At 56.1% G+C, this 25747-nt stretch overlaps 9 protein-coding genes across 9 annotated transcripts; 5 read left to right on the forward strand and 4 right to left on the reverse strand.

Annotated features, from left to right (window-relative positions):
* Positions 1-231: 231 nt before the first annotated feature.
* On the forward strand, positions 232-1312 carry INS49_012926 (uncharacterized protein; the record flags this gene model as incomplete). The annotated part of the gene is made up of 5 exons (XM_043173628.1): positions 232-273; positions 336-477; positions 564-666; positions 740-1056; positions 1122-1312. The coding sequence occupies 5 exons, from the start codon at positions 232-234 to the stop codon at positions 1310-1312; spliced, it is 795 nt and encodes a 264-aa protein (XP_043022925.1).
* A 323-nt stretch (positions 1313-1635) lies between these two features.
* On the reverse strand, positions 1636-2987 carry INS49_012927 (uncharacterized protein; the record flags this gene model as incomplete). The annotated part of the gene is made up of 2 exons (XM_043173629.1): positions 1636-2837; positions 2900-2987. The coding sequence occupies 2 exons, from the start codon at positions 2985-2987 to the stop codon at positions 1636-1638; spliced, it is 1290 nt and encodes a 429-aa protein (XP_043022926.1).
* A 546-nt stretch (positions 2988-3533) lies between these two features.
* On the forward strand, positions 3534-4970 carry INS49_012928 (uncharacterized protein; the record flags this gene model as incomplete). Its single annotated transcript, XM_043173630.1, has 1 exon — positions 3534-4970. The coding sequence occupies one exon, from the start codon at positions 3534-3536 to the stop codon at positions 4968-4970; it is 1437 nt and encodes a 478-aa protein (XP_043022927.1).
* A 1118-nt stretch (positions 4971-6088) lies between these two features.
* On the forward strand, positions 6089-7994 carry INS49_012929 (uncharacterized protein; the record flags this gene model as incomplete). The annotated part of the gene is made up of 2 exons (XM_043173631.1): positions 6089-6253; positions 6324-7994. The coding sequence occupies 2 exons, from the start codon at positions 6089-6091 to the stop codon at positions 7992-7994; spliced, it is 1836 nt and encodes a 611-aa protein (XP_043022928.1).
* A 290-nt stretch (positions 7995-8284) lies between these two features.
* Positions 8285-8948, reverse strand: INS49_012930 (uncharacterized protein; the record flags this gene model as incomplete). Its single annotated transcript, XM_043173632.1, has 3 exons — positions 8285-8463; positions 8551-8860; positions 8922-8948. 3 exons carry the CDS (start codon positions 8946-8948, stop codon positions 8285-8287), a joined length of 516 nt encoding a protein of 171 aa, XP_043022929.1.
* Positions 8949-9729: 781 nt separating this feature from the next.
* On the forward strand, positions 9730-10620 carry INS49_012931 (uncharacterized protein; the record flags this gene model as incomplete). The annotated part of the gene is made up of 2 exons (XM_043173633.1): positions 9730-10278; positions 10393-10620. The coding sequence occupies 2 exons, from the start codon at positions 9730-9732 to the stop codon at positions 10618-10620; spliced, it is 777 nt and encodes a 258-aa protein (XP_043022930.1).
* Positions 10621-11341: 721 nt separating this feature from the next.
* On the reverse strand, positions 11342-15892 carry INS49_012932 (uncharacterized protein; the record flags this gene model as incomplete). The annotated part of the gene is made up of 1 exon (XM_043173634.1): positions 11342-15892. The coding sequence occupies one exon, from the start codon at positions 15890-15892 to the stop codon at positions 11342-11344; it is 4551 nt and encodes a 1516-aa protein (XP_043022931.1).
* A 2761-nt stretch (positions 15893-18653) lies between these two features.
* On the forward strand, positions 18654-21002 carry INS49_012933 (uncharacterized protein; the record flags this gene model as incomplete). Its single annotated transcript, XM_043173635.1, has 5 exons — positions 18654-18823; positions 18888-18947; positions 19011-20019; positions 20073-20296; positions 20357-21002. 5 exons carry the CDS (start codon positions 18654-18656, stop codon positions 21000-21002), a joined length of 2109 nt encoding a protein of 702 aa, XP_043022932.1.
* A 1369-nt stretch (positions 21003-22371) lies between these two features.
* INS49_012934 (uncharacterized protein) lies at positions 22372-23807 on the reverse strand (the record flags this gene model as incomplete). The annotated part of the gene is made up of 4 exons (XM_043173636.1): positions 22372-22900; positions 22967-23084; positions 23157-23502; positions 23568-23807. The coding sequence occupies 4 exons, from the start codon at positions 23805-23807 to the stop codon at positions 22372-22374; spliced, it is 1233 nt and encodes a 410-aa protein (XP_043022933.1).
* Between the last annotated feature and the right edge of the window lie 1940 nt (positions 23808-25747).

Here is a 25747-nt window from a genome sequence, read left to right on the forward strand (position 1 = left end):
AAGGGATTTGTAATTGCTCGAGACATGCATTCTTCACTTCAGCACACTAGAAACACTGATACAAATGAGTATATATACCCTCCTGTTGTCCGCTCATATCAACGTGAACAGGAACAAGCATTCCAGATATTTCACCAACATCTTTCGACAGCCATCACACAAAGCGTGGCCATCACCTTGAGACTTTTTAACAAATTCATATCACATTTCAAATCTCGTGCTTCAGCCAAAATGGCCACATATGTTATCACCGGCGTCTCGAGGGGTCTTGGTGTGAGTTCAGATCACGAGCGCCAGGCACAGGATCTGAATACCGTCTAATTAATGTCCAATAGTGGGAGTTCCTCAACCAGATTTCAAGCAACCCTGACAACACAGTTGTTGGCATTGTCCGAAACAAGACCTCGACGGACAAGAGGGTGGCTGAAGAACTGAGTGGGCGATCCAACATCACCATCTTGGAGGCGGATCTTACCAGTTATGACGCGGTCAAGGTACTAGAAAAATTCCCATGAGATGAACTTTGACGAAGCTGCAGCTGCTGACACTTGCTAATTAGAAAGCTGCCGAAAGCTCTGTCGCCGTTACTGGCGGAAAAGTCGACTATATCATCGCTAACGCAGGCTATGTACCTACGTGGGACATGTGGGACGGCCTTGATGTCCTGTATGTATACGAAAGTTCTCAAAACAAAGGCTCTGCCTACAAGACTCATATGCTGACCTGTGGTACTATCAAGGGGAGAGAAGCCTGTGGAGTTCGAGGAGCAATTCACCACTCTTTTGCGCACAAATGTCATCGGCAATGTCTATCTGTTCAACAGTTTCATGCCGCAGGTCCTCAAGAGCAAGGTGAAGAAGGTGGCTACCATCTCCAGCGGCATGGGGGACATGGATTTCGTGAAAGACTATGACATTTCGATGGCCCCTTTGTACGCTGCCAGTAAAGCGGCCATGAACATGATCGCCGCCAAGTTCAGTGCCCAGTACAAGGAGCACGGCGTCCTGTTCTTGAGCATCTGCCCCGGCATGGTCGACGTCGGTCACTTCGAAACCGGTAAGTCATATCTCCACGGTGCAGCACGGTGTCAAACCCCCCAGCTGACCTTGTATTCTCCCCAGTGACGCCAGAACAGCAGCCTGCCTTGGAAAAAACCTTCGAGAAGTTCAAGAGGTACTCCACGACTTTCGAGGGCCCGGATGCCCCGCCGGAGTCTATCAAGGCTGTGCTGTCGGTCATCAACAACTCCAGTATTGAGAACGGAGCAGCTGGCGCTTATCTATCGCACTTTGGGAACAAGAGGTGGGTGTGAGCTATCCACTCGCTCAGTACCTTGATTTGGGGAGGGCGGAGGCGTTGAAACGAGAGGTCTGCTCCGTTATGTATTGCGAGATGGGCGGTGGAGATGTTACTGAGAGCAAATAATTCAACCGGGTGAAGTTTGGTTGCAACACATTCAGCTGCATCGAGTCTTCTCCACGCTTAGTTAAGATACATTGGTAGATTGTAATAAGAGCCTTGACCAAAACCTGGCCCTAGGAGACTTGAGATAGTGCTGCGTTTTTCTGGGCCTCTGCAAGGACTGAGGTATCATCTAGGTGCATGGACTCGATATAGTACAGGATTATGGACACTCTATTTCTTCTTGGCCGCCTTCTTCGCGTCTAATGCGACAACTGCCTCCTCTTCCTCGATGACAGCTTCGATGTCCTTACCCAGCCGCCATTCCTTCACACTGTCCAAGATCCTGTCAAAGGTCCTGCCGCCGCCGAGCACATCTGGGAGGTTGTTGACATCGAGGCCACTCCTGTGATCCGAGCATCGGTCCTGACTGTAGTTGTACGTCCGGATCTTGTCGCCACGCGTGATCTTGTCTTTGGACAGGACACTGTCCCTCAAGCTTTTCGCCTCCTCCTCCCTGGCCTCACGACGGGCGATGGCCATCCTTGACCGAAGAATCTTCCACGCGGCATCCCTATTGGCCTGCTGCGACCGCTGATCCTGCATACTCACCTGGATGCCAGTTGGAGTATGTGTTAAGCGGATGGCCGACTCCGTCTTGTTGACGTGCTGACCACCGGCTCCTCTCGCCCTCATGGTCTCCGTCCTGACCTCACTCGGTTCGATGTAGAAATCGCTTTCTGGATTGTTGAAGTCGCTAGCACCGGCGCCGTTCTCAGGGAAGGATGGTAGGACCCACACAGCCACCGCGCTGGTATGTGTCCGGCCTTTGTTCTCCGTGACGGGCACGCGTTGCACCCGATGTATTCCTGCTTCGGTACGGAATAGGTCGTACGCGCCGTTGTCCTGGACTTCCAGCACCGCCTCCTGTAGGGGCAGCTCGCCATCGGAGCCTTTCATGTCGCCCGCGCCTTCTGCCGTGTCGTACTTGACAACCTTGGCACGGAAGCCTTTGCGCTGGCAGAACAGCTGGTACATCTTGAACAGCGAGTCTGTGAAAAAGCGTCCCTCGACGCCGCCAGGGCCGGGCCGGAACTCGAGAATGCAGGGCAGGTCCGCGTATGGGTCCTTGGGCGTCAAGCTCGCCGAGAGCTTGTGACCAAGTGTGCCTAGCTGCTCGTGGGTCGCACTGAGTTCTTCCTGAGCCATTTCACGCATTTCAGCGTCTTTGGACTGCAGGAGGCCGCTCAGCTCGGACAAGGAGGATTGCGCCGTCTCCCATTCTCTCAGGGCGGCTGCGACGCCGGCTATCTCGCCAGCGCGCTTCGCGATTTTCGGGTCGAAGGAGTCGGCGAGCTGCTGACTGAGCTGGCCATGTTCGACTGCAAGCTTGCGGGCGCGCTCGAGGAGGACAGATGGAAGGGTGTATGGGGAGTCTGCGCGTGCAGCTGGTTAGATGCGGTTGAACACCAGAACGTCGCGACCTGCTGCGGCGTACCTGTGCTAGCTCTCCTGAGGAATTGGCGCGATAACGAGGGCGTTTGCGACCTCAGACAGCGCAGAGACACCCATGATGCTGCTAACATAGTCTCACATCAGTAGGGATGTCGAGAATAAACGGGGTATCGCCCGGCCAGAGCTCGAGGTCAATTAGAGAAAGCTGTGCAGATCGAAAAAGTGTTGCCTGCCGCCGAGATGATCATCACTTTGGCCTGGTTCACCCCCTGGGCGTGGATCTATAACTGGTCAATTGAAGACATTCGTTTGATGTCTTTGCCAATGAAAAAGGGACACTGTAGTCGAAAGAGTCATTCTTCTAAAAGCAGTTGACCAGAGGGGCAGTGCACAGCTAATTACGACCCTGGGGGGCGTTGTTGACTCACAATTAGTTCATGAATTTAATAAGGACAGTCAGAGGGGAACTGCCCCGCCAACCGCAACGGATGTTGACCCTTCCAACCTTTCGTTGAAGTTCCCCAATCCACCACCACCTTGGTCCTTCCTGTGAGCATTCGACGCCTGTGTGCTCTTTCCTGCGGTGACCTCCTCCTCGAAATATTATAGTGGGTCTGTGAGATTCCACTGGAGTTTCTTCCTGCTCCTTCCTGACCTCCCCTCGAGCTCGTCCCAGCATGAGCGCAAACAACGCCGAGGCTCTCTCTGAGTCTCCTATTCCCGGCCACACGGGCAAGCAATCCGTGGACCCCTATAACGTACAGGGAGAAATCGACGAGCATGGCAATGTCAAAGCGATCGACTACAACAAGTTGACCGAGGAATTTGGCACCAAGCTCATCGACCAGGCGCTGCTCGACCGGTTCGAACGGGCAACGGGCCAGAAACCACATCGCTTCATGCGCCGAGGCATTGTCTTCAGCCACCGAGACCTCGAGGTCATCCTCGACCGCTACGAGAAGGGGGAGCCCTTCTTCCTGTACACTGGCCGCGGGCCGAGTTCCGACAGCATGCACATCGGCCACACGATCCCCTTTACCTTCACGAAGTGGCTGTCCGACGTGTTCGATGTGCCGTTGGTCATCATGTTGACGGACGACGAGAAGTTCCTGTTCAGCGAGAAGAGGACAATCAAGGAGGTGAAGGAGTACTCCATGCAGAATACAAAGGACATCATTGCGTGCGGGTTCGACCCCAAGAAGACATTCATCTTCTCCGACTACAAATACATGGGCGGCGCCTTCTGGGAGAATGTCACACAGGTGGCCAAGCTTATCACCTGGAACCAAAGCAAGGCCATATTCGGTGGCGACGGCAGCACGAATATCGGCAGGGCTTTCTTTGGCGCCATCCAGGGCTCGACGGCGTTCGCCTCCACGTTCCCTCACATCTTCGGCGACGACGCAGAACTCACCAACAAGATCCCCTGCCTCATCCCGTGTGCTATCGACCAGGACCCGTATTTCCGCATGACAAGGGATGTCGCAGCTCGCCTTCACTGGGCCAAGCCCTGCATGATTCACTCGCGGTTCCTCGACGCCTTGCAGGGCCCGGGCTCCAAGATGTCCGCATCCATTGACTCTTCCGCCATCTTCATGAAGGACACACCCAACCAGATCAAGAACAAGATCAACAAGTACGCCTTCAGCGGCGGCAGGGAGACGCTAGAGGAGCACCGAGAGAAGGGCGGTCAGCCCGAGCTTGATGTCAGCTACCAGTATCTGAAGTACTTCATGGAGGACGACGAGGAGCTGAAGAAGGTCCACGACTCGTACAAGAAGGGCGAGATGCTGACGGGCGAGCTCAAGGCGCTGTGCATCAAGTACCTGCAAGATTACGTAAAGGAGTTCCAGGAAAACCGGGCCAAGGTGACGGACGAGGTTCGCGATCACTTCATGGCCATCCGGCCACTCGAGTGCAAGGGCAACCCCAAGGCACAAATTGAGCTGCCCATCCGTGCAAAGGCAGCGGCTGGTGGGGAAGGGGCCGGCGAGGAGGGTGCCGGAGACGGAAAGCTGACCAAGAACCAGTTGAAGAAGCTCGAGAAGCAGAAGCAGATAGAGGCCAAGAAGTTGGCCAAGGCGCAGGAGAAGGAGGCCAGCACAAAAGAGTAATCGACAAGAATCAAGCGGATGTAGATCGCATGCCAGGCATCCTCCCGTCAGGCTAGACAGCTTAGGTTTTATTCTAGAGGGCCTATCGCAAGCTAATACCACAGCCAGGGAGAGCTCTGTCATTGACTTAGAAAGCAAGGACATGGCCCCAAAGCTTGTCTTCACGTGGGCTGTCTTGCGTTCGTTGGACAGCGAGCCTCGTCACGGCGGGGGACGCCGGATTGTCTCCTAGACCGGGCTTATTGTGATGCCATTATTCCTCTCACTGCATGCGCAAGTCTCTGCAGGTGAAGTGCACGAGAGAGAAGTACACAAAATGGCAACTTGCAGCGAACCTCCCGCCTTACAGCCCATCCCATCTTGCTCAATCGTCCCATGTCATGCGCCGCCCAATCGACATGCATATGGCTACCCGAATTGCCCCCAGGCCCCAACTATGACGGACGAGACGAAACCTGCCCAGTTGGCCAATCGTAACCCGGAAGTGCGGGCGCCGGCTGCATGGTTGCCGGTTCGGGCTGCCGGTGCTCCACACCGTTCCTCATTCTCTGAGCTTCCTTCCGAGCGAAACCCGCGCCGATGTAGCTCCTCCCTCCCTGCCCGCCAACCCCATGGGATGCTTGGCTAGCCCTGACTCCTGGCTTTTGGGCTGGGGCTCCCGCCCTGGTACTGGGAGGGGTCGAACGAACCATGCCGCCTAAAGCCATGAGCCGTTGAATGACTAGGTGGGAGGGAGGAGCCCACTAGGAATGCACTCTGGGGAGGTTAGCTTTATCCGGAGGCGAGTACAAAGACCGCGGCACCCTCCCGAGATGTTTGTTTCCGGTCGTCACAATACACGCCGTTTTTAATTATCTTTTCCGGCCTCTGTCCCTCTGTTGACCTAGTTTCTCTGCCCATGTTGTGAAGGTTCCTCGTGTCCTCATTCGGGGTGAGCTACTCTCAGACCCTCACTTGCCGCCTACCCAGAGTCAACGGGCACTAATACTCCCCGCCAGCGACGCCGTCGAAAATAGATAGATCTATACTAAAGTGTTTACATTGCTCACCCACGGCTTCATTGCGCACTTCTCCCCGCCCGCCCTGGAGAGGACCGTCCAACAGGAAGTCAGTCAAAGATGCCTCTCCCAACGAAAGACCTCTTCCCAGGTGGGGGACCCATGTTTGGCAAGTTCAGCAGCAGGAGAAGCGTCGTGCATAGCACCAAGGGCATCGTCGCTTGCACCCAGCCCCTGGCAGCCAAATGCGGCATCGAGATCCTCGACGCCGGCGGCAACGCAGCTGTAAGTCCCGGCCCCGTACCCGTCGCACGCCTGGGACCTAGCCTGACGAGACCTTTTCCCCCTGTTGCAGGATGCTGCAGTCGCGGTGGCAGCCGGCATGAACATGACGGAGCCCTGCTCCACGGGCATCGGCGGCGACATGTTCTGCCTGTTCTACGACGCCAAGACCTCCAAGGTCAGCGCGCTCAACGGGTCCGGGCGGTCGGGCGGCAAGTGCACCCTGGACCAGCTCCGGCGGGACATCGGCCGCGATGTCCCTGACATCCCGGACCGCAGCGTGCACGCCGTGACGGTGCCGGGCGCGGCGGCCGGGTGGGTGGACACGGTCGACCGGTTCGGGTCCGGCAGGCTCAGCATGGAGCAGATCCTCGCGCCGGCGGTTAAGCTGGGCGAGGGCGGCTTCCCCGTGGGCGAGCTGACGTCTGATATGTGGACCAGGTCAGAAGGCCTAATCAAGGGGGCGAGCGCCAACGGCGCCGAGATGCTCAAGGCGGACCCGGCGGCGGCCGGGGGGTGCAGGGCGCCGGGGCCGGGCGAGATCATGAAGAACCCGACGCTGGCGAGGACTTTCCGGACGCTCGCCACGGAGGGGAAGAAGGGCTTCTACACGGGGCGCATTGCGGAGGCGATCGTCGAGGTGGTGAAAGCCAAAGGCGGCCACCTGGAGCTGGAAGACCTCGAGGACCATCTCGAGCGGGGCAGCGAGCCCGTGGAGCCCATGTCGCTCAAGTTCAGGGGCCAGGGCCTGCAGAGGGGCAAGAAGCGGCAGTCGGACGGCACGGTCAAGGACAGCGACGTGGACGAGGGCGACAAGGGCGTCGAGCTCTGGGAGCACCCGCCAAACGGGCAGGGCATCGTGGCGCTCATGGCGCTGGGCATCATGCAGGAGCTCGAGAGGCAGGGCGAGATCCCGACCTTTACGGCGGACAAGCACAACTCGGTCGAGTACCTGCACGCCGTTATTGAGTCGCTGCGCATCGCCTTCGCCGACGGCAACTGGTGGGTCGCCGACCCCAACGTCTCCCAGGTCCCCAGCGCCGGGCTCGTCGACCCGGCCTACCTCGCCCAGCGCGCCAAGCTGTTCGACAAAACGAAGGCGTCCAGCGCCTCCCTCGACCGCGGGTCGCCGGCGCTGCAGAGCAGCGACACGGTGTACTTTGCCGTGTCCGACGCCCAGGGCAACGCCATCTCCTTCATCAACTCCAACTACGAGGGGTTCGGGACGGGCATCATCCCCAGGGGCTGCGGCTTCACGCTGCAGAACCGCGGCGCCAACTTCGCTCTCGGGCCTGCGGGCCACCCCAACCTCTACGCGCCGCGCAAGCGGCCCTACCACACCATCATCCCGGGCCTGGTGACCAACGTCGGGGACGGCTCGCTGCACAGCGTCTTCGGCGTCATGGGCGGCTTCATGCAGCCGCAGGGCCACGTCCAGGTGCTGCTGGGCCAGATCATCGGCAAGCTGAGCCCGCAGCAGGCGCTGGATGCCCCGAGGGTGTACGTCTCGCCCAATACCGACGGGGGGCCCGTTACCGTCCACGTGGAACGCGGCATTTCGGAGCAGGTCGTCAACGGGCTGAAGGCCCTGGGCCATTATGTCGACGGACCCGTAGGCGGTCTTCAAAGATCGATGTTCGGGAGAGGGCAGATCATCAGGTGGACGGTTGATCCGGTCGAAGGGACCGGGGTTTGGTCCGCCGGCAGCGACCAGCGGGGTGATGGGGCAGCCTATCCTGTGTGAGACGTATGGGCGTATTGCGTTATGTCGCGTGAATGTTAACGTAAGAGTTGGTGTTGCGCATATATATTCGGGCTAGACTCTTTAGCTCAACCTCTGATGGTCATGTGTATCGTTGCAACCCTTGTCTGTAACTTGTTGCAAATGCGTTTCGTTGTTAGTAGTAATATACAAGGCTCTCATCTGAAACCCTGATGGTCTGTACAATAGCCCACAGCATACATCGATAAATCTGTTGCCATCTATGCAATGAATGACCTTGCGCCCGTGTGGCAGTAGTCGCCACGCCACTACTACTCCTTTTTCTCCTCGCCCTCGGTGGCCTCGGGGGCTGCTAGGACCGTCTTCTCCTCGAGAAGTTTCGCAAGCTCGCCGTTCTGGTGCATCGAGATCAGGATGTCGCAGCCGCCGACGAACTCCTTGTCGACGTATAGCTGGGGAATAGTGGGCCAGTCCGAGTACTCCTTGATGCCTGCCACCAGTATCACATTAGTACTTGGTCCCTTGCCAGGACGGTCGAACCACCGCATGGCCGCCACCCTCGGGGACGTCTACCCACCTGCGCGCAGCTCGGAATCCTCCAGAACGTTGAACGCGGCGAACTTGTTAGGGTCGACGCCCTGCAGCCCCAGGATCTGGATGCTGGCCCTCGAGAAGCCGCATTGAGGCGTCTCAGGCGTGCCCTTCATGAACAGTACCACCGGGGCCGAGGCGACGGCCTTGTCGATTGCTTGTCTTGTGGAATCGGACAGGAGGCGTTGTTGTGCGAGCGACAGCATGGGCGATCGCAGGAAGGCCGGGGCGGCCGGTCTCGAGGCTCGCGACGCCAGGGACGACGCCGCTGGGCGGGCGGCTTGCCGAAGCAGCTGCTGCGAATAGTGATTAGTATTTAGTCGTGTTCCTAGCTCGAGAGGAAGACGCAGGACTCACTGGTGATAGTATTGGCCGCATGAACATCTTGGGCGTCTTGATGTGAAGAAGACGAACAGGTTGTTGAGAGAGGCAAGCTGAGTGCTATCGGTCCCAAGTTCTGATGGCGTCAGTTGTTGGTAGGTGGGCCCAGAAAGTTTGACCAGTGCCGAGACGCGATAGGTAATAGGTACGTACCTAGGTACGTACATGTAATAATTACTTCCGTCAACGGACAACCTCATCTCATCATCACCCGCTTATTAACGGCAATCTATGAGTCTTCTACACAAGCATGTAGATTCTGGAAGACAATGGGTTCGCATCAACAGCTATTACAAGATCTGGTACAAGGATTTCGTAACCCTGCACCCCGCCTCGGAATCAAACACTCGGAGTCACTCGAGTCTCAACCGACTTCGGCACCGTCTCATTGTTTTTGTCAGCGGTTTGATTTCTCATCTACATACAACAAACCACATAGACCGCAACCTTTAGCACAGTTCTCGGAGGCCATAAACGGTGCATCCAACCCGACCAGCATATCTGCATGACAAGTTGACAACAACTGTGCTCAGTAGGTCTTCCTTAGTCCCTGCTCTGCTACGTGCACCCGAAGGCATCTGTGTGAGGCGTTGGCATCTTTGTGAGTTGTAGGACAAGGCATCAAGTGTTGATAGTTGATAGCTGCACAGGCTGTTGGATGTGAACAATACCGGAATCTCAAGACCTTATAAGCACATCTATCCCTAGCATATCTGCGCTCCCAATTGCAGACTCGGAATTTCTCAAAGTTACAAAGTTGCCTCACACCACAGCCCTCCCAGCCATGGCAGCCACCACACCAACAGCCACCAGCTCTACGCCGACCAACGTGCTGGCTGAACTCACAGCCTCGCGGGATGACGGCAAGGTGCACCTCCTCCTCGCCGCCTCCGGCTCCGTAGCAACAATCAAGATCCCCAACATCGTAGCCGCGCTGACCAAGGCCCACCCGCCATCGACCCTCTCCATCCGGCTGATCCTCACCTCGTCCGCCTCGAACTTCCTCGCCGGCCAGGCCGCCGAGCAGCCCGACCTGCAGTCCCTCCTCGCCATGCCGGGGCTGGACGGCATCTACCACGACGGCGACGAGTGGGGGCGCGGCCCGTCCGTCGGCCCCGAGGAGGGCGTCTGGCGCCGCGGCGGGCCCATCCTGCACATCGAGCTGCGCCGCTGGGCCGACCTCATGGCCGTCGTGCCCCTGAGCGCAAACACCCTGGCCAAGGTCGTCGGCGGCATCTGCGACAACCTCCTGACGAGCGTCGTGCGCGCGTGGGACGCCGACGGGCGCGTCGACGGCCGCAGGAAGAGGATATTGGTCGCCCCGGCCATGAACGTGAGTGCCCCTGGGACACGTGACCCCCTCCCCCACCCCCTAGCCACCTCAAGGACGCGATATGGCGATCCTCAGACCAGAAAGAACGCAACTCGGACTGACCACAGGAAACAGACGGCCATGTGGCTCCACCCCATAACAGCGAAGCAGATCCGCGTGCTGGCCGAGGACTGGGGCGTCGTCGAGGCCGCCGACGGGACGATAGAGTCGGGCTGGTTCGAGGTCCTCCGGCCGCAGGAGAAGAGTCTTGCCTGCGGGGACGTGGGGGATGGCGCCATGAAGGAGTGGACCGAGGTCGTGAGGATAATAGAGGCGAGGCTGGGCTTAGGATCGGATCAATGACCATGACAGTACACGAAGGCCTGGGGAGGGCAAGAGTTGGAGGTGTGATTAATTATGCCCGTGTCGTGCCATTGAGACGTGAGACAAACACATACCAAGTTTACAAAAACGAAGACCTTACTCATCCAACGTGATGGAAAACGTTCTCTTGCAAAATGTGACTCTTTTAGACAGATGAGCTCATTATCCATTTGATTTCTGCAGCGTAATATTACATTACTAAACACTATCGCCAGTGGCAGAGGACTGCAGATGTCTCTCCCCACCAGATGGAAACCCCTTTCTTATTCATGCGTGCCTTTCCTTTTTGCAACCAACCAGCTCATGCAACCCAAACGCCACAGCCAACTACGAAAAGCGCCTGGGGAGTCGAAGCCTGACACCGCCCCCCCCCCCTTGTTTAGACGCTCCTGCTTGGGGACATTCTGAAAATGTGAATTGTCGTGAAGACAGGCAGACACCCACTGTCAATCAAGCCTTGTCTTCTGGACTGAAGAGAAACCGTCCCAATGATGATGCAAATGATAAGTAGCACTGTCGTGCTGAAGAAAGGAATAGAATGTCACGCCATGGCCCCTCCTACAAGATGGTGGGTTTTCACGGTCGTAATCCCGTTCGCGCTGACTTTGTTCAATAGTGGGTTGTTCGATGGCGCTCTTTGCAACACCCTGCCCGGGTATTTCGTGGTGCGCAAGGGGACGGCAATCATGGTAGTCTTCACCTAGTCGTGTCGGAATGTACAAGAATCACCCTTGCTGCACATTCCCTTGGCCCAGAATGTACAGGGCTTGGTGCCGATCTTGTTGGGATTGATGCCACGGGGCACGTTGTTCACGTGTTTTCCACCGCGGCCCTTATCCCGACGTCCCGGATGATCCGCATCTCGATCTCTATCATAATCACGGTCGTCGTCGGCTGGTTGACCACTATTTGTTGGCTGTTGTGTCCGTTGGGATTGGTCTGGCGCCTGACCTGCAGCAAGAGACATAATGTATGCCATGTAGTCAGGGTCGGTGTGGTTGGGAGCAGCGTGTTGTGGTTGTGGTTGTTGCTGGGCGGCTGAGGTGCCACTGAGGCTTGCGAGCAAGGCTTGGAGGTGAGGATCTGCTGCAGCCTGAGCTGGCTGTGGTTGGGTTTGGGCGGGTGTGGCACTGAGGGCAGCTAGGACAGCTTGAAGCTGGGCGTTAGACTCTCCGGCAGCTTGCACTGGGGCACCTTGTTGTTGAGAAGGCTGTGCAACTTGTTGATAAGGGTCGTAAGCCTGTGCATACGGCGTCTGCGCAGCCGCTTGAGCCTGATGGGCTTGGTACTGCTGGAGCTGCGCGTAGTAAGCCGCCCAGGCTGCTGCTTGTTGGTCTGTGGAGCCTTGAGCGGCCGAGGGCATCTGTTGCTGTTGAGCAGCGGCAGGTTGAGCAGCAACAGGCTGTGCCGCCTGCTGCTGATGGGCTCGCTGCTCCACCCGTTGTCTATCTTTGTTGTATCCGTGCCACCATTCTGCAACCTTCGCGGCGTCATGCCTCATCCACTCAGGAGGTTCGGTGGGGGGCACGGGTTTGCCCTTGAGCATCTCTGCCACGTCCTCGACCAAGTCGGCTGCTGGTTGAGTTCCAGGATCCGCGTAGTCGTAGCGACGGTGCGTCTTGGGGTTTGCTGGATCGTAGGGGTTGGGGTCCCTCCACTGCTTGACTTGCTCAGAAGTGAGGAGCGCAAAGACTTGATCTTCTCTGGACATGTTTTGATGAAGGACGGTCGCGGTCGTGTCAAAAGCGCCCGACGCATTGGAGTGCATGTTGAGCTGGCCTGTGGCGCCAGACAATGGAGCCTGTCCTTTCTGGGCCCTGCGCAACGCGTTCAGTCGCGCCCAAGACAGCCCACGCGAGCTTGCTTCGTTCCAACGGAGATGGATTTCAGCGAGCTGTGGTTCGCCTTGTGGCAAGGACGCAACGGTGCCTGACTGCATGTCTGTGTCTTCTTGCGGTCGCGTGTGCGGGGACTTGGGCGTGGGAGGGATGTCAGATGGATCGGTGTAGACGACCATCAATTCCTTGCTTTCACGCTCCACAATGGCTTTTTGCTGTTCGGTTTCGAAATCAACCAGGCCCCCACGAGTAACAAATTGCTTGTCCCTCCTTCCGTGAGGGATTGAAGAAAAGTCGATGGCGGAAGGCTCAAACCACGGTCGGTAAGGTAGCTCGTCTTCTTCGTCTTCGTCTTCGAGTTGCGTGCCACCCTGCAATCCCTGCTTGAGCACCATGCCTTCAGACCTGTCATCACGTGCGTCGCGTATCATGTTGCTGGCTCTGCCCTCGTCCTCGAGGCTCTCCCTGTGGAAGACTCTGACCTCCGTCAGTGCATCATCCTCCTTCCAAGTGACCCTCAAATGGCGTCTCTTTTCCTTCCGTAAGCGCCTGGCTCTCTCCTCTGGGGTCTCGTCCTTCTTAACCTTGGACTCCCTTTCGGGCGTCGTGCGTCCGGCCGCCTTCGGTTTCGAAATTTCGTCCAGGAGAGAACCAATCCCACCAAACTTGGAAGTAACGGGTGCATCGTCTTTGGCCGGTTCTGTCTTCCTCGTCTTTGTGATCTCTGGTCTTGGTGGTCCGCCTTCCTTCTTGACCTCGGTCTTGCTCAAACCACCTTCAGGCTTCACTAGCGGAGCTTTCGGTGCGGATTTGGAGACGGCTTTTGCCTTGGCACCCAGCATACCACTCCCAGAGAACAGCTTGGCCTGAGGAGTGGTGGTACTAGGAGGGACCACCACCTTGGACGGCGCGGGCTTATGGCCGGGAAGATTTGCTTGTGAGGCGGAGGGCTCAGTCGCGACTCTCTTTGCGGACTTCGTGTCGCTCTCCTCGTCACGAGGCCGCTTCGCAGATGACACAGTTGGCGGCACCTTGGCAGATGTTGTGCTCGGTACTTTCTTCTTAGAGCCGTCGGCAGTAGCACCGCTGGGTGCAGGCACGCCCTTGTAGGGTGCATTAGGGGGATCTGGGGTCGAAGTGCCCTCTACACCGTCCAGCCGCCCTTCCTTCAGGACCTCCTCCTTGGTCTTCAAGTTCTCCTTGATTTTCTTCACCAGTTCCTTCACGTCTGCATCACCTTTGGACTCGAACTTTTTGCTGATCTTGGCAAACTGGAGGTTTGTCATGAGGAATTCCCTTTCCATGGTCGTCACCTCCGACATCAGCCGCAACACGGCTTTTGCAGCTTTACCGTTGTGGTCAGCGGAATTATTGGCGTGGATCAGGCATGTCACGAAGTCACTGATGAGCTTCTGATTTCCACCCAAATTTGCCAGAACTTGGTGGTCACCCCACTTGTTCGCTCCCTCCACGGCTCGACAAATAATATCCAACCTGCGCGCAACCTTTTCCTTCAAGGCAGCAGCGTCCCCCTCTTTCGCCGACTTAAGCTTTTGCTTTGTCGTCTGGAATTCGCCAGTGAGCCCTCGAATCAGCTTACCGTATGCAGCCACAGCGGCGCCAATTTCTGTCCCTGAAGGATTTGACTTTGTCAGATAGACCACACCGATTGAATCCCATTCAGCGGCATCAGCCTCGTCTGCCGGTCGAGTCTTGCTTCGTTTGGGGCCTGGCTTGCGAGAGGCTTTCTCCTTGGCAGCTGCAGTCTCTCTCATCCTTTCCGCGTAGTGAACGGGCACAACTCCCCCGAAATGCTGCTTTAATCGCTGCTCCTGGTCGTTCTGTCCCACGCTATCATCTTTCTCCATAGCCCTGGACCATTCTTGTATGATCGAAGACGCAAGAGGTCGGAGTAGGTTACCTTGCGCTGGAAAACGGTAATCAAGTGGTCCGCCGATGATCTCATCTGGGTCCCTGAGATCGCCAATTGGTGTCTCTTGCTCCGAGCCGTCCTCGAGGTCCGCTGGAGGAGCAAGTGTGAACCCAATGTATCGCGACCGTACACTTGGTATCGCCTTGTCATCCTGCCTTATTACACGGGGCGGTGCAAGACCACCCACAGTAGCTTGTTGGAAGGAAGCTGGTGATTGCGTAGGCACATTGGCCCTCGGTTGAACGGTTGGCTGGGCGTTCGGTTGGGTGTTCGGCTGGACAGGCTGGACATACTGCTGCATAGTCTGTTGAATCTTGGGTTTGATGTTTTGTATTGGAGTAGTGTTGTTCATGGACAATGGGCTAGCCGCTGGCCGGGGCGCAGGCATGGTCTGTGAGGACATAGCTTGCTGGAGATTAGCCTGCTGGGGCATGAATCTACTTTGCGTCGTAGGCGGATTCGAGAGAATTGGCTGCGCTTTGGAAGCCGTCATCTGCTGGGGAGCCGAGAACGGCACTGCCGGACTGCCACGGCCATTTTGAACTCCGAATTGTCCCTGCTGCATGGGAACGGGAGGCATCTGATGGCCACTGAATGGAGACTGGCGGAGCTGTGTATTTGTGCCAAGAGACTGAGGCGTGCCTACTCTTGGTGCCTGCTGTTGGAAGCTCATCGTTTGGGGCTGACTTGGCTGCTGACTTCCGTTCTGCACTGGATGGACCTGCTGGTGTTGAATTATTGCAGGTTGCTGCTGATGCTGGTGCTGCTGCTGCTGCTGCTGGTGCTGCTGTTGTTGCTGACTCATGCTGGGTTGTTGGTACTCCATTGTATGTGTATGTCGCTGGTTCATCTGTTGAACCACTGGCTGGGGGGGGTGTTGCGGTGGGCTCCTAGCATTGGATGAGACTTGCTGGCCTGGTGAATAATTACGGCCCCCGGAAGGCTCTGCAAGATACTGATGTTGCTGCGCCAGAGTGGTGGGCATGTCCGGGGCGAATGTACCGGGCAAGCCATTTGCATGAGAGCCATGTTGCAAGCCACTACCATACGATATGTTGGTCAAGGGATTGGGCTCGAAGCCAAAGTCATAATCCCATGTCAATTCTTGCTGGCCATCCAGTGATATCTGGGCCGGGTGCGAGTACGTCTGAGGTTGTTGGTGGTTTGTAATGTGAGGATTGGGCCCGGAGAAGCCTTGGACTTGATATGGTTGCCCTTGGTCCTGGGTCTGGGGCTGATGTTGGTGTTGAGAGTGGTGCTGGGGTTGGGGCTGATACGATGGGTACCCATTCTCCTGCAGGAAGTGGCTTTCTTGGGGCTGCCACTGGTGGGCATGGCCAACAGAATAGGGGTTGTCGTCCAGACCACCACCAGGAGGAGCGCCAAAGGATGAGTTCACGAAGGGTCCTTGGCCCGGCTCAGGGCCATTCTGATTAAAATGGGAGTAGCCCCATGGCTGATGGTTATCACCACTGGCCATGGTATCTCCCCTGCCCATCTGCCGGTTGCTGATGGGCCTGGTCTGCGTTCTGCACTCTGCACTATGCACTCTGCCAGGCAATGGAGAAGGTCGTCACGTGCGGCCGCTGTGATTTATTGCGGTATCGGGTGTGCTGGAAGACCGGGCTGATGATTAGAATGCAATTAACGGGAAAATGAGCGTTCCGGGATGGTGAGGTGAATGAACGGTCCAAGATTGTCGACGGACAAGGATCTAGGGTGACGCTAGTCCAAAAGAGGAAAGGGGGAGGGACAGAGCTGGACCTAAGACGGATCGAGAGTTAGCGGCAGGTCACACACCAAGTTAACAAGTGTGTGTGCATTTGACGATCCGAAAGTGCTGGAAAACATGGGGAGAAAGCTTGACGATGCAGGGGATGGGCGGCATTGAAGCGGCCGTGGTATCTTGCAGCCGCCACTTGGGGCAAGCAGTCAGGCAGACAGCAATCATTGGGTTCGCATCCCAGACGGAAGCACAGCAGACAGTTTGACAGGCAGTCGGACGGAGTTTTGCAGCGTTGGTCGGAGCCTAAGCCTTGGCTTGGAGACGAGGATCCTTGGTTTGGGTTTGGTTCTGTTCTGTGTTGTGAAGCCGTCATGGCCTCATTCTGGTCCGGATTGGATTGACAGTGTTGCAGTCCGGTGTGTGACCAAGGGACACACAATTATACCGGTCCTTGTCCACGGGCGAGGCTGTGTGTGGAATCGTAGGCTGGTCGGGATGCAGAGAATGCTGGTACCGGGGCGATGGGAGGGCCGTGGGGTGCAGTGCGGGCTTCTGGCTGAGCTGCCTAACAGCAACGGCCTTGACCGTTCTGCTTGTCCGTCTCTCCCACCAAATTCGTGTCCTGTTCCCAGGTTCGGCGTAGAGAGGAAGCAGTCAAACAAAGAATGATGGGCAGTACGTGCAGTGCAGCCTTGGAGATGAAGCAGCTCAGTCAAGTCGAGCTGCTCTCACCCCTCAGGCCCTGACCGGTTTTAGAAGTGCCATTTGCCAACTCTGACTATCGCTGTCGTTTCGCTGCTGGGCGTGCGTAGGTGTGGGTGCGTGTGTGTGTGTGTGTCTGTCTGCCGTTCTGCCTGTCTGCCTGTCTGCCCGGCGCGTGGCCGGATCTGCATGAATCAAGACCAGAAGCTGATTGATGAGTTTTTTTTTTTCTGTCTTGCTTGCTGCTGCAGCACCTCCGATCCCTAGCTCGGACGACGAGCATCTGGAACCCGAAGATACACGCACTCATATTTTAAGAAGAGCCTTGTAAAGGCCACTGACGCTCGCAGTGTCTCTGTCGCAAGCTCGCCGCACCTGAGTCGTGTTGCAGTCATTCCCCCCTCAGGATGGAGGTGGGCAATTTTTTTAGTCGTTACCATCTGGAGGTGTGCTGCTGCTCACAGAATTCCCCTGGGAGTCCCATGCACCTCAAGAGGCTCCAGTGCGCATTTAAACGCGGCATCTGGGTCTCAACAGGCACGCGAAACAACAATTCAAGTATAGGTCATGATAACATACGGTAGTGCTGTGCTTGAGTGTGTGGTGATTGTCTGTGATGGGAGGAAAAATGTAGTTGGGGGCTTGGAGAGTGTAGATGCATACCCTGGATCCGTCCGTCCGCCTGCTTTGGGTGTTTTCAGAGGTCCAAAGCCAGCCCAGAGATCCTTCCTACGCCGCTTGATCGCGCCTTGGAGGCTCTATCCTCCATCAAGACAAAGCGACAAAGCTGAGGCACGTTACAACATCGCTCTCCCTCTCTGATACCCCAGAGACGGCGAGGCGCGTTCTGTCTATCTGAAAGGATTGACTTGACTGGCCTTGGCTTGGCTTGACTGGACTTGACTTGACTGCAATGAAGGAACAACCGAATCAACGACTTAAGAGTAAGGTGCAGCGCCAAATCCACGGATATTAAGAAGTTCCGAGATCTATCAGATTGGGGTGGGCGATCCCGCTCCAGATGATGGACTTTGATAGTCTCTACGTGGAGGACGGATGTCGTCGCGGTTGTGTTGATGGTTGAAAGGAAGAGGGAGGTCGGGAGGGAAAGGAGATGGTGGATGGGATGCCGCAAGGAAAAGGGAAAAGGGCTAGCTGGTCATTGTTTCATCAGCACTCAGCGCCCAGCTGCCCAAAAATGGAGGTCACCCAGCCAGCCCAGCTCAGTCAAATCGGCTAGCGGCCGTGCCAGCCACAGCAGGTAAAGGTATGCGCCTAGGCAGGAGGAAGCGCAGGGGACGGGGGCCGGCGGGCAGGTGATTGTGGGCAAGTGCAGCTAGAGGTGCACGGTCGCAGCTTCCAGGGCCGCAGGGTGAAGCAGACTGGCAGACCAAGGGAGACCTGCCCTGGCACAGGCGCCTCGGCTAGGTGGGATCCATCGTCCTTCGTTGGACCAGGTCCCACTGGCCTGCCGCATTATGTCAGCTTCCAGAGCAGCAGCGCAGGAATACAGGCTCACAGCTACGTATTGTGTAAGTCAGAGGAGCTTCAGACACCCTCCAAAGCCTGCCAGTCGGCCACTCTCGAAGTTCTACGAGGACAGCTGTCGCCAAAGTGCAGCCTGCGCCAGCAACAGTCATCAGGCTGGCCAGCATCACTGCGAGTCCTGCTGTCTTATATCTGGACACTTCTTGCCGACTCAGATTCGCCCCCTGGAAACGTGTCTCTGCGCCGCCAAACCGCCCATGCCGAGCTCCCACCCAAAGAACACCACCGCTATCAAAGCAGTCAATAGCTGCTCCGAACAGTCATTATGGCAGCGCGCGGCGCCTCGTTGCGCGACAAACAGATCGCGTCGCTGAAGAAGATCTTGAACCTGAACGAAGACGTCGAAGCCGGTGACAACGACGACTCGCATGCCAACGGCCTCGCAACCTCGCCAATCGCCTGGAAGGTCCTCGTCTTCGATGACCTAGGGCAAGAGTACGGATGCTATGTTCTTTCTCGAAGTAGTTGGGCGCCGTGTGCTGATGTTGAGGGACTACAGTGTCATCAGCTCCGTTCTGAGGGTCAGCGATCTCCGGAGCCTGGGGGTCACGATACACCTGTGAGATATGCGCAAGTTCCTGTCAATGTTGAGGGGGTTTGGGCTGACATGAGAGACGACTAGGAAAATCACGGCTCAGCGCGCACCAATACCCGACGTGCCGGTTGTCTACTTGCTGGAGCCGAATGCGCAAAACCTCCAAAGGATTACTGAAGACCTTCAGAAAGGACTATATACCCCTGCATACATCAACTTCCTGTCCTCGATCCCTCGACCGCTGCTCGAAGATTTTGCGACAATGACCGCCACGGCAGAAACATCTGAGCAGATTGCGCACGTTTATGACCAATACCTGAACTTCATTGTTGCCGAGCCAGATCTGTTCTCCCTGGGCATGGAGAAGGATCACGTGTATTGGGCCCTGAACAGCGCAAAAACAAAGGACGAAGAGCTTGACCACGTCGTTGACAAGGTTGTCAGCGGGCTGTTCTCCGTCATCGTCACCATGGGCGTCATACCAATCATACGAGCCAGTCGCGGTGCTGCTGCTGAGATGATAGCCCAGAAGCTTGACCGGAAACTCCGTGATCATATCTTGAATTCGGGCTCCAAGGACGGCCTTTTCTCGAACCGACCCAGTTCGTCTGCTGGAACCCCTACGTCGCGGCCTGTCCTTGTCCTCCTGGACAGAAATGTTGATCTTACACCGATGCTTTCACATGGCTGGACCTACCAACACCTGGTACATGATGTTCTAAACATGAAGCTGAACCGCATTACAATCGAGACGCCCGTCGATGAGTCAAAACCTGAGAAGGGAGTTACGAAGAAAGCGTACGACCTGACGGCCAATGACTTCTTTTGGTCCAAGAACTCGGGTCTGCCATTCCAAGAAGTGGCAGAAGACATCGATGCGGAGCTGAACCGATACAAGGAGGAGTCAGCCGCTATCACAAAGAAGACCGGCATATCAGATCTCGAGAATCTTGAGATGGACACGAGTGCCAGTGCTCAACATCTCAAGGCCGCGCTCACAGTACTTCCGGAGCTCAGGGAACGGAAGGCTGTCTTAGACATGCACATGAACATCCTGGCTGCCATCTTGAGTGCGATTCAAAAGCGAGCTTTGAATGTAAGCAAACACTGTCAGCGAAGATCTGACAAGCGTGGCTAACATGGAACCAGGAATACTACTCAATAGAGTCGAATGTGATGAAACAAACGAAAGCACAGATCCTGGACTTGATTAAGGACAAGGAAAAGGGCGACACCGCGTTGGACAAGTTGCGTCTCTTCGTCGTCTGGTTCCTCAGCACAGAAACAGATATCGGCAGGGCAGAGTGGCAGCAGTTTGAGGAAGCCCTCACGGCAGCGGGGGTCGACGGCACCTGTCTGCCATACATAAGACAGTAAGAAGCACCTCGTCTTCAGCAGATCTGGCAGAAACACATACTGATACTGGAACACAGAGTCCGTGCTACGACGAAGATGACACAACTCACAACTCTGGATTCCTCCACAGCTCAGCAGCAGCCATCAGCATCCTCAGACCTCTTCAACCGCTTCTCAAATATTTCTTCGCGGCTCACAGATCGCCTCAAGGAGACAGGCGTACCAACAGGCGCCCTTTCAGCCAATTTCGATTCGATTGTCGGTGGACTGAAGAATTTCCTCCCCGCAAATCAAGACCTTACCATCACCAAAATCGTCGAGTCCATCATGGACCCGTCCAGTGCCGCTTCGTCGGCCATAGCCAAGACAGAGAACTACCTCTACTTCGATCCGCGAAGTGACCGCGCAAGGGGCACTTTGCCACCGCCCTCTACTCTGCGAGCCGGGGGTGCCGCACCAGGTGCGATGCCAGGCAGCGCGAATCTCGGGCCAGGATCAGGAGCATCTTTCGGGCAGAGAAGACAGGGTTTCTCGGAGGCTGTCGTGTTCACGGTGGGCGGTGGGAGCATGGATGAGTATGGCAACTTGCAAGAATGGATAAAACGTACGGCAGGCAGCGGGGACCGGACGAAGCGAAGGATCGTGTATGGAAGTACGGAGCTCGTCAATGCTGCCGACTTCATCAAAGAGGAACTGGAGAGGTTGGGACGAGAGGTGCAGTAGACTGGTCGCGCAGTCCGCCTGGACGACCAAGGCCTTGTTGGTGGACAAAGCCTGGCCCTCGGAACCAGAGCTTTGCAAGGCAATTGAAAATAACTTGAAGCCGCGTCACTCGTCCGCACACTCACCTACGACCTGACTATAATATCTATACCATGAATCGCCGCACCCAGCACTTCATGTGCAGTGCCGCATTCAAGGACCACGGTGACAATCTAATCCGGTCCTCTCTAGTCCGCCCTTGATCTTGGGCCCTCGCGTCCTTGCCGGTTTGCTGGACAACAACCGCCCTGGCGACCAGGATAAATGGGCAGGCTGCTTCGGCAACATCCGTCCGCGTGTAGGCAGGTAGGTGAGGTTGCTAGTCGGCCGTAATCTTCGGCTCCCGGCACTCCATGGTTAGTCTGCAGGAAGCCGATGGGAATCTCCGAGCCCTTCGTTGGGCGCCCAACCCGGCCGTCAGCCCGGGGAGATATAGTCATTTCCAATCCAATTTTCGTGCCTCTATTTTGGGGGCTTTGTGCGGTGCGCCACTACGGGGGGCTCACGCGTCAGCAGTGTCAGTGTGTGTGTGTGTGTGTGTGTGTGTGTGTGTGTGTGTGTGTGTGTGTGTGTGTGTGTGTGTGTGTGTGTGTGTGTCAGTATGGACCGAAACACTGATCCTGTTTCTGTTCCTGTTCATGAGCGGAGGCTGCCAGAGCCCCGAGGAGGGGTGTTATATAAAAAGCAACGACTCCCATTCGGGTCGAGTCATGAATAAGCCTTTTTTGCCCAGGCATGGCAACCCCCGCCCCTCGTGGAATTATGTTGATGTAAGATGGGCAGTAGTGTAAAACGGTGCTCCACGGGCCGAGCCCCTTGTCCAGCCTGGCTGAACCATCTGATTACGTACGCTCGCGGCCGCGGTGAGGCTCCTCACCACCAAGCACCAGGAGTTCGGCACCTTTCTTGCCCTGGCGGCAGGGGCCCGCTTATTTACACTCGCCGGCCCAGGGTCCCAGGGTTTTGTTTGTCTTGGCCGGCGACGGTTGAGTCGGGTCTAGCAACTGGTGTTTTGGGTGAAACCCCCGCCTGCCGGAATGAAGGAGCCCACAACCCACATCAATGGCGAGATGTTGATACCACGGAGAGGGACGAAGTGTCTGTTCTTCACAGATCTTGCATACAGCCGCGGCAACGGCTGCATATGCGCCCGCAAGCTTGGCTACAGCCCTGTCCGGGCCCAGAACACTTTGCAGAGGAGAGGGAAGGTGGGAAGAATATCCGCAAACGGTCGATTGGTTAACAACAGGGTATCGCACTTTTTTGGGAAATCAAATCGCTCGGAACAAAGTATGTACAGGAAATCGTAGCCAGGATATGCGGTCGGTCCTCAGAGGGCCGAGCCGATGTGAACCACGCGCTCGTCGCCGTTGCTGAAGGTCGACCTCGACTCCCTCTGGTCCCGGTGGTCCTCGGTGCTCAGCTTCTCGAGGTCCCGCAGCTCGAAGTGCTCCACCGTCCTGGTGCCAACGTTCAAGCCCGCCTCGCCGCCGTCGTCGCCGTGGGCTGAGGCTGCAGTGCTGCTCCTCCTGCTCCCTGCGTCGCTCATCACGTCCGAGAGCGAGTGCGGGTTGTTTGCCGCCGCCCACGCCCGGCTGTTCCTCGCCGTCTTGTTGGTGCCCGTGCCCACAGTGGGGATCTGGCCGGCCGTCTCGTTCAGTTTGGTCGACATGAGCGAAATCTGCAGGTCCTGTATGATCAAGCGGATCACGGGCAGCGTCTGCACGATGATGGTGCCCGCCACTTCGGCCTGGTACCAGATCTCTGTGTGGCCCTGTCTCCAGACGTACCACGAGTCATACGTGTTGAGATTCGGGTCCAGCATGTACCAAGTGCGTACGCTTGTGAAGATGGCGATTCTGAAGTTTATCGAGTCAGCAGATGGCCGGGAGATTACTATCGACATCGATTCAGGCGGTACTTACACTGTACCCAGGCTCATGGCCACGCAGAGGCCGACCTTCTCGTACCTCTCGATCCTCAGCTTCCACGTGACCAGCCATGGGAACAGAGACAGGACAAAGTCTATGATGATGTTGAACACTGCGCAAGATCTGTCAGCACCTAGTGCTTGAGCACCGGCGCGGCACGATGCCCGCGTGGGAAATGACTCACCATTCTGCCCGATCTTGATCTGGAAGACGGTGTCATACGGGGCGCACACGCCTGGCATTTTCCACCAATATGCGTCCTGACCGCAATAGTTGACCCAGTTGAGGAAGAGCAGGATGACGAGGTAGAGGTTGAGCGACACTATGATGACCCATAACGCATACCTCTGCCAAGACTCCGTGATCCTTAGCAGGGTCACGGCGAATGCTGTCTTTGAGAGGGTCTGGCCGACGGTGATGAGGCATGATGATATCGAGACGAGGATGAGCATGCGGTCGTCCCATGTCTCGGAGACGTAGCCCGTGCGGAGCTCGACGGTGATGAAGATGTTGGTCACCAGGAGCACCACCTAGCACATTGATCAGCATCGAGGACCGGGCGGAGGGGAACGACGGGGTGTGGTGATTCCCTTACCCATGAGGACACCAGTATATGATCATCCCACCAAAGCCCGTGGCGCCGATGTATTTTGCTCCACACGCGGAGCGTCAAGAATGCGGTTGCGCCCACGAACAACGTCCATATCCCCCAGTTGACCTGGCTCTCCGGGTTCACGAACTTCATGTCGGGCCCAGCCCGGGGGGTTTCCACGCTGGCGGAGCCGGAGGTGGTAGCAGAGCCGGTGCTGACCGACTCGTCCCTGGGGGGAATCATATTATAACAACAGTAGGAGGAGGAAGAGAATGTGCGGGCGATGACGAGGCCGTGCTGTAATCTACCGCGGAACGAGAGAAGGGTAGAGAAGAGTCCGGAGAAAAGAGAGGCTAGCCGCACAGGTAACGGGATGGCGGCATGATCGTGATGTGATGATCGGATCGGAGCAGGAAGTGACAGGCCGGGGAGGGAAGAGCCAGAAGCATCTCTCGCTCAACTCGTGGCGGCACCCCGAGTGCTGGGTCCGCGTGGGATTCTTATTTATTCCTGCCCCCCCTACCAGGCCGGGCGGGCGACGGTGGTGATACGAACGGGAAATGATCTGCCAGTGCGGGTCCAGTCTCGCAGGGCGAACCTCGGGGGCTGTGACAACGGGGACTCCACAAGTTCAATTTATCTGGCGCCTCCTTTCCCCGTGCCCCCTCTGTAAAGACCTGTGTTCCCGCCTCGTGAACACGTCTTGCTCCTGGCCGCGGAACCGGGTGTCGAGGAGGGAAAAAAAAACTTGTGGAAACCCACCCGTCGTGTGTGCCCGACTGCTTCTATTCGGAGAATTTCCATCGTCCAGATGGATAGCGTTGTGAGATTGCATCGGGACCCGTCAAGCCTCGTCAGGCGGCCGGCAGTCATCACCACGAGCCCTGACTGCCGTGTTGTGCAGTCCACCCAGGGCGCCATCGTGAAGTTCCCCCGGGGTTCTAGCCTCGGATTGCCGCGTGGGCGGGATGAGTGCCGTTCGTGACCGGGGCCGCATATGGGGCCAGTAGATCCACAAGCCACACACCTACGACATGCCCATCCCCACGAAACACTCAACCCTTTGCTCCATGTAATCTGCATGAGATGGACCGGCCGTGAAGAGTTTTCCGAGGTTATGAACGTTGGCGTCAACCACGAGGAGGTGGTCGCCAGTCTGGCAGCCTGGAAAAAACAACCGGCCATCAAGGGTAGCAGCAGGATCGCCAACCACCAGGTGTCAAAAGACCCGGTTGGCGACTCGAGAGGACCCGCAATCCCGTCGCGCACCACCCGTCACGCAACGCAGCGCATCGCAGCACAGCGCACCGTGAGAAGTGATGGGCGGGTGCCAAAACCGGCGGGCAGGACCGCCGCCTCACAAAGTCGCAAAAGGATCCATCACACCTTCCCGTTCGGTACCTGGCAATGCCAGAAGACAGTAAAAAGCCCGAGGAGCCTTATCTCTAACTCACAGACCACCTTGGCTGCAAAGCTAAGTCAAGCTCAGAATTTGTGCTTATATAAGGTATGGCTAGGGAGAACGGGCTAGCTTCGCGGCCAAGGTAATCTGTATCCAAAATGCTGCCTATATAAGAACCAAGGTACGCTCCCAATTTCTTTGCTTATCCTTAACAATAAAGCCTTTTTCTAACTTTTTATACTTTTTAGCAAATTTTTCTTAACTTACGTAAGTATTTTTCTAAGTTTCTTAAATAGTTATTAATTATTATCTCTTAAGCTATACTCTTTTTACTTAAAAATTAAGAAAATAAGATAAGGGTAATTAAAAAAGATACTTTATATATTTAAGTCCTCTTAATTAATTAATATGGTTATATTTTATGAAATGAAGGAAATTTAAGAAAATAAAAATAGGAAAAGAAAGCTTAATTAATTCTCTTATTTAGCATCTTATTTATATTAAAATTGCTAATTAAGAAGAATATGCAATTAAAAAGTATTTAAAGGGCGTTACTATCATTTTATATAAACGCATACCTAGGTTCCAAATTTTTTGCATTTTAATCTCAAATATCCATTAAACGCATTCAAACCCACCCCTAATAAGCCTGTTCTACACTGCCACCCTAGCCACTTTGATTAGTAAGGAAGCTCAGGCCCTAAAAACTAGAGCGTTTGATGGAGATCTGAGCTGTCTGAGATAAGAGGAGCCCCCTTGCTTCCTCCTGTGCCCAAGAGCA

The sequence above is a fragment of the Diaporthe citri genome (genome assembly GCF_014595645.1).
Source record: "Diaporthe citri strain NFHF-8-4 chromosome Unknown scaffold_6, whole genome shotgun sequence".
Taxonomy (NCBI): domain Eukaryota; kingdom Fungi; phylum Ascomycota; class Sordariomycetes; order Diaporthales; family Diaporthaceae; genus Diaporthe; species Diaporthe citri.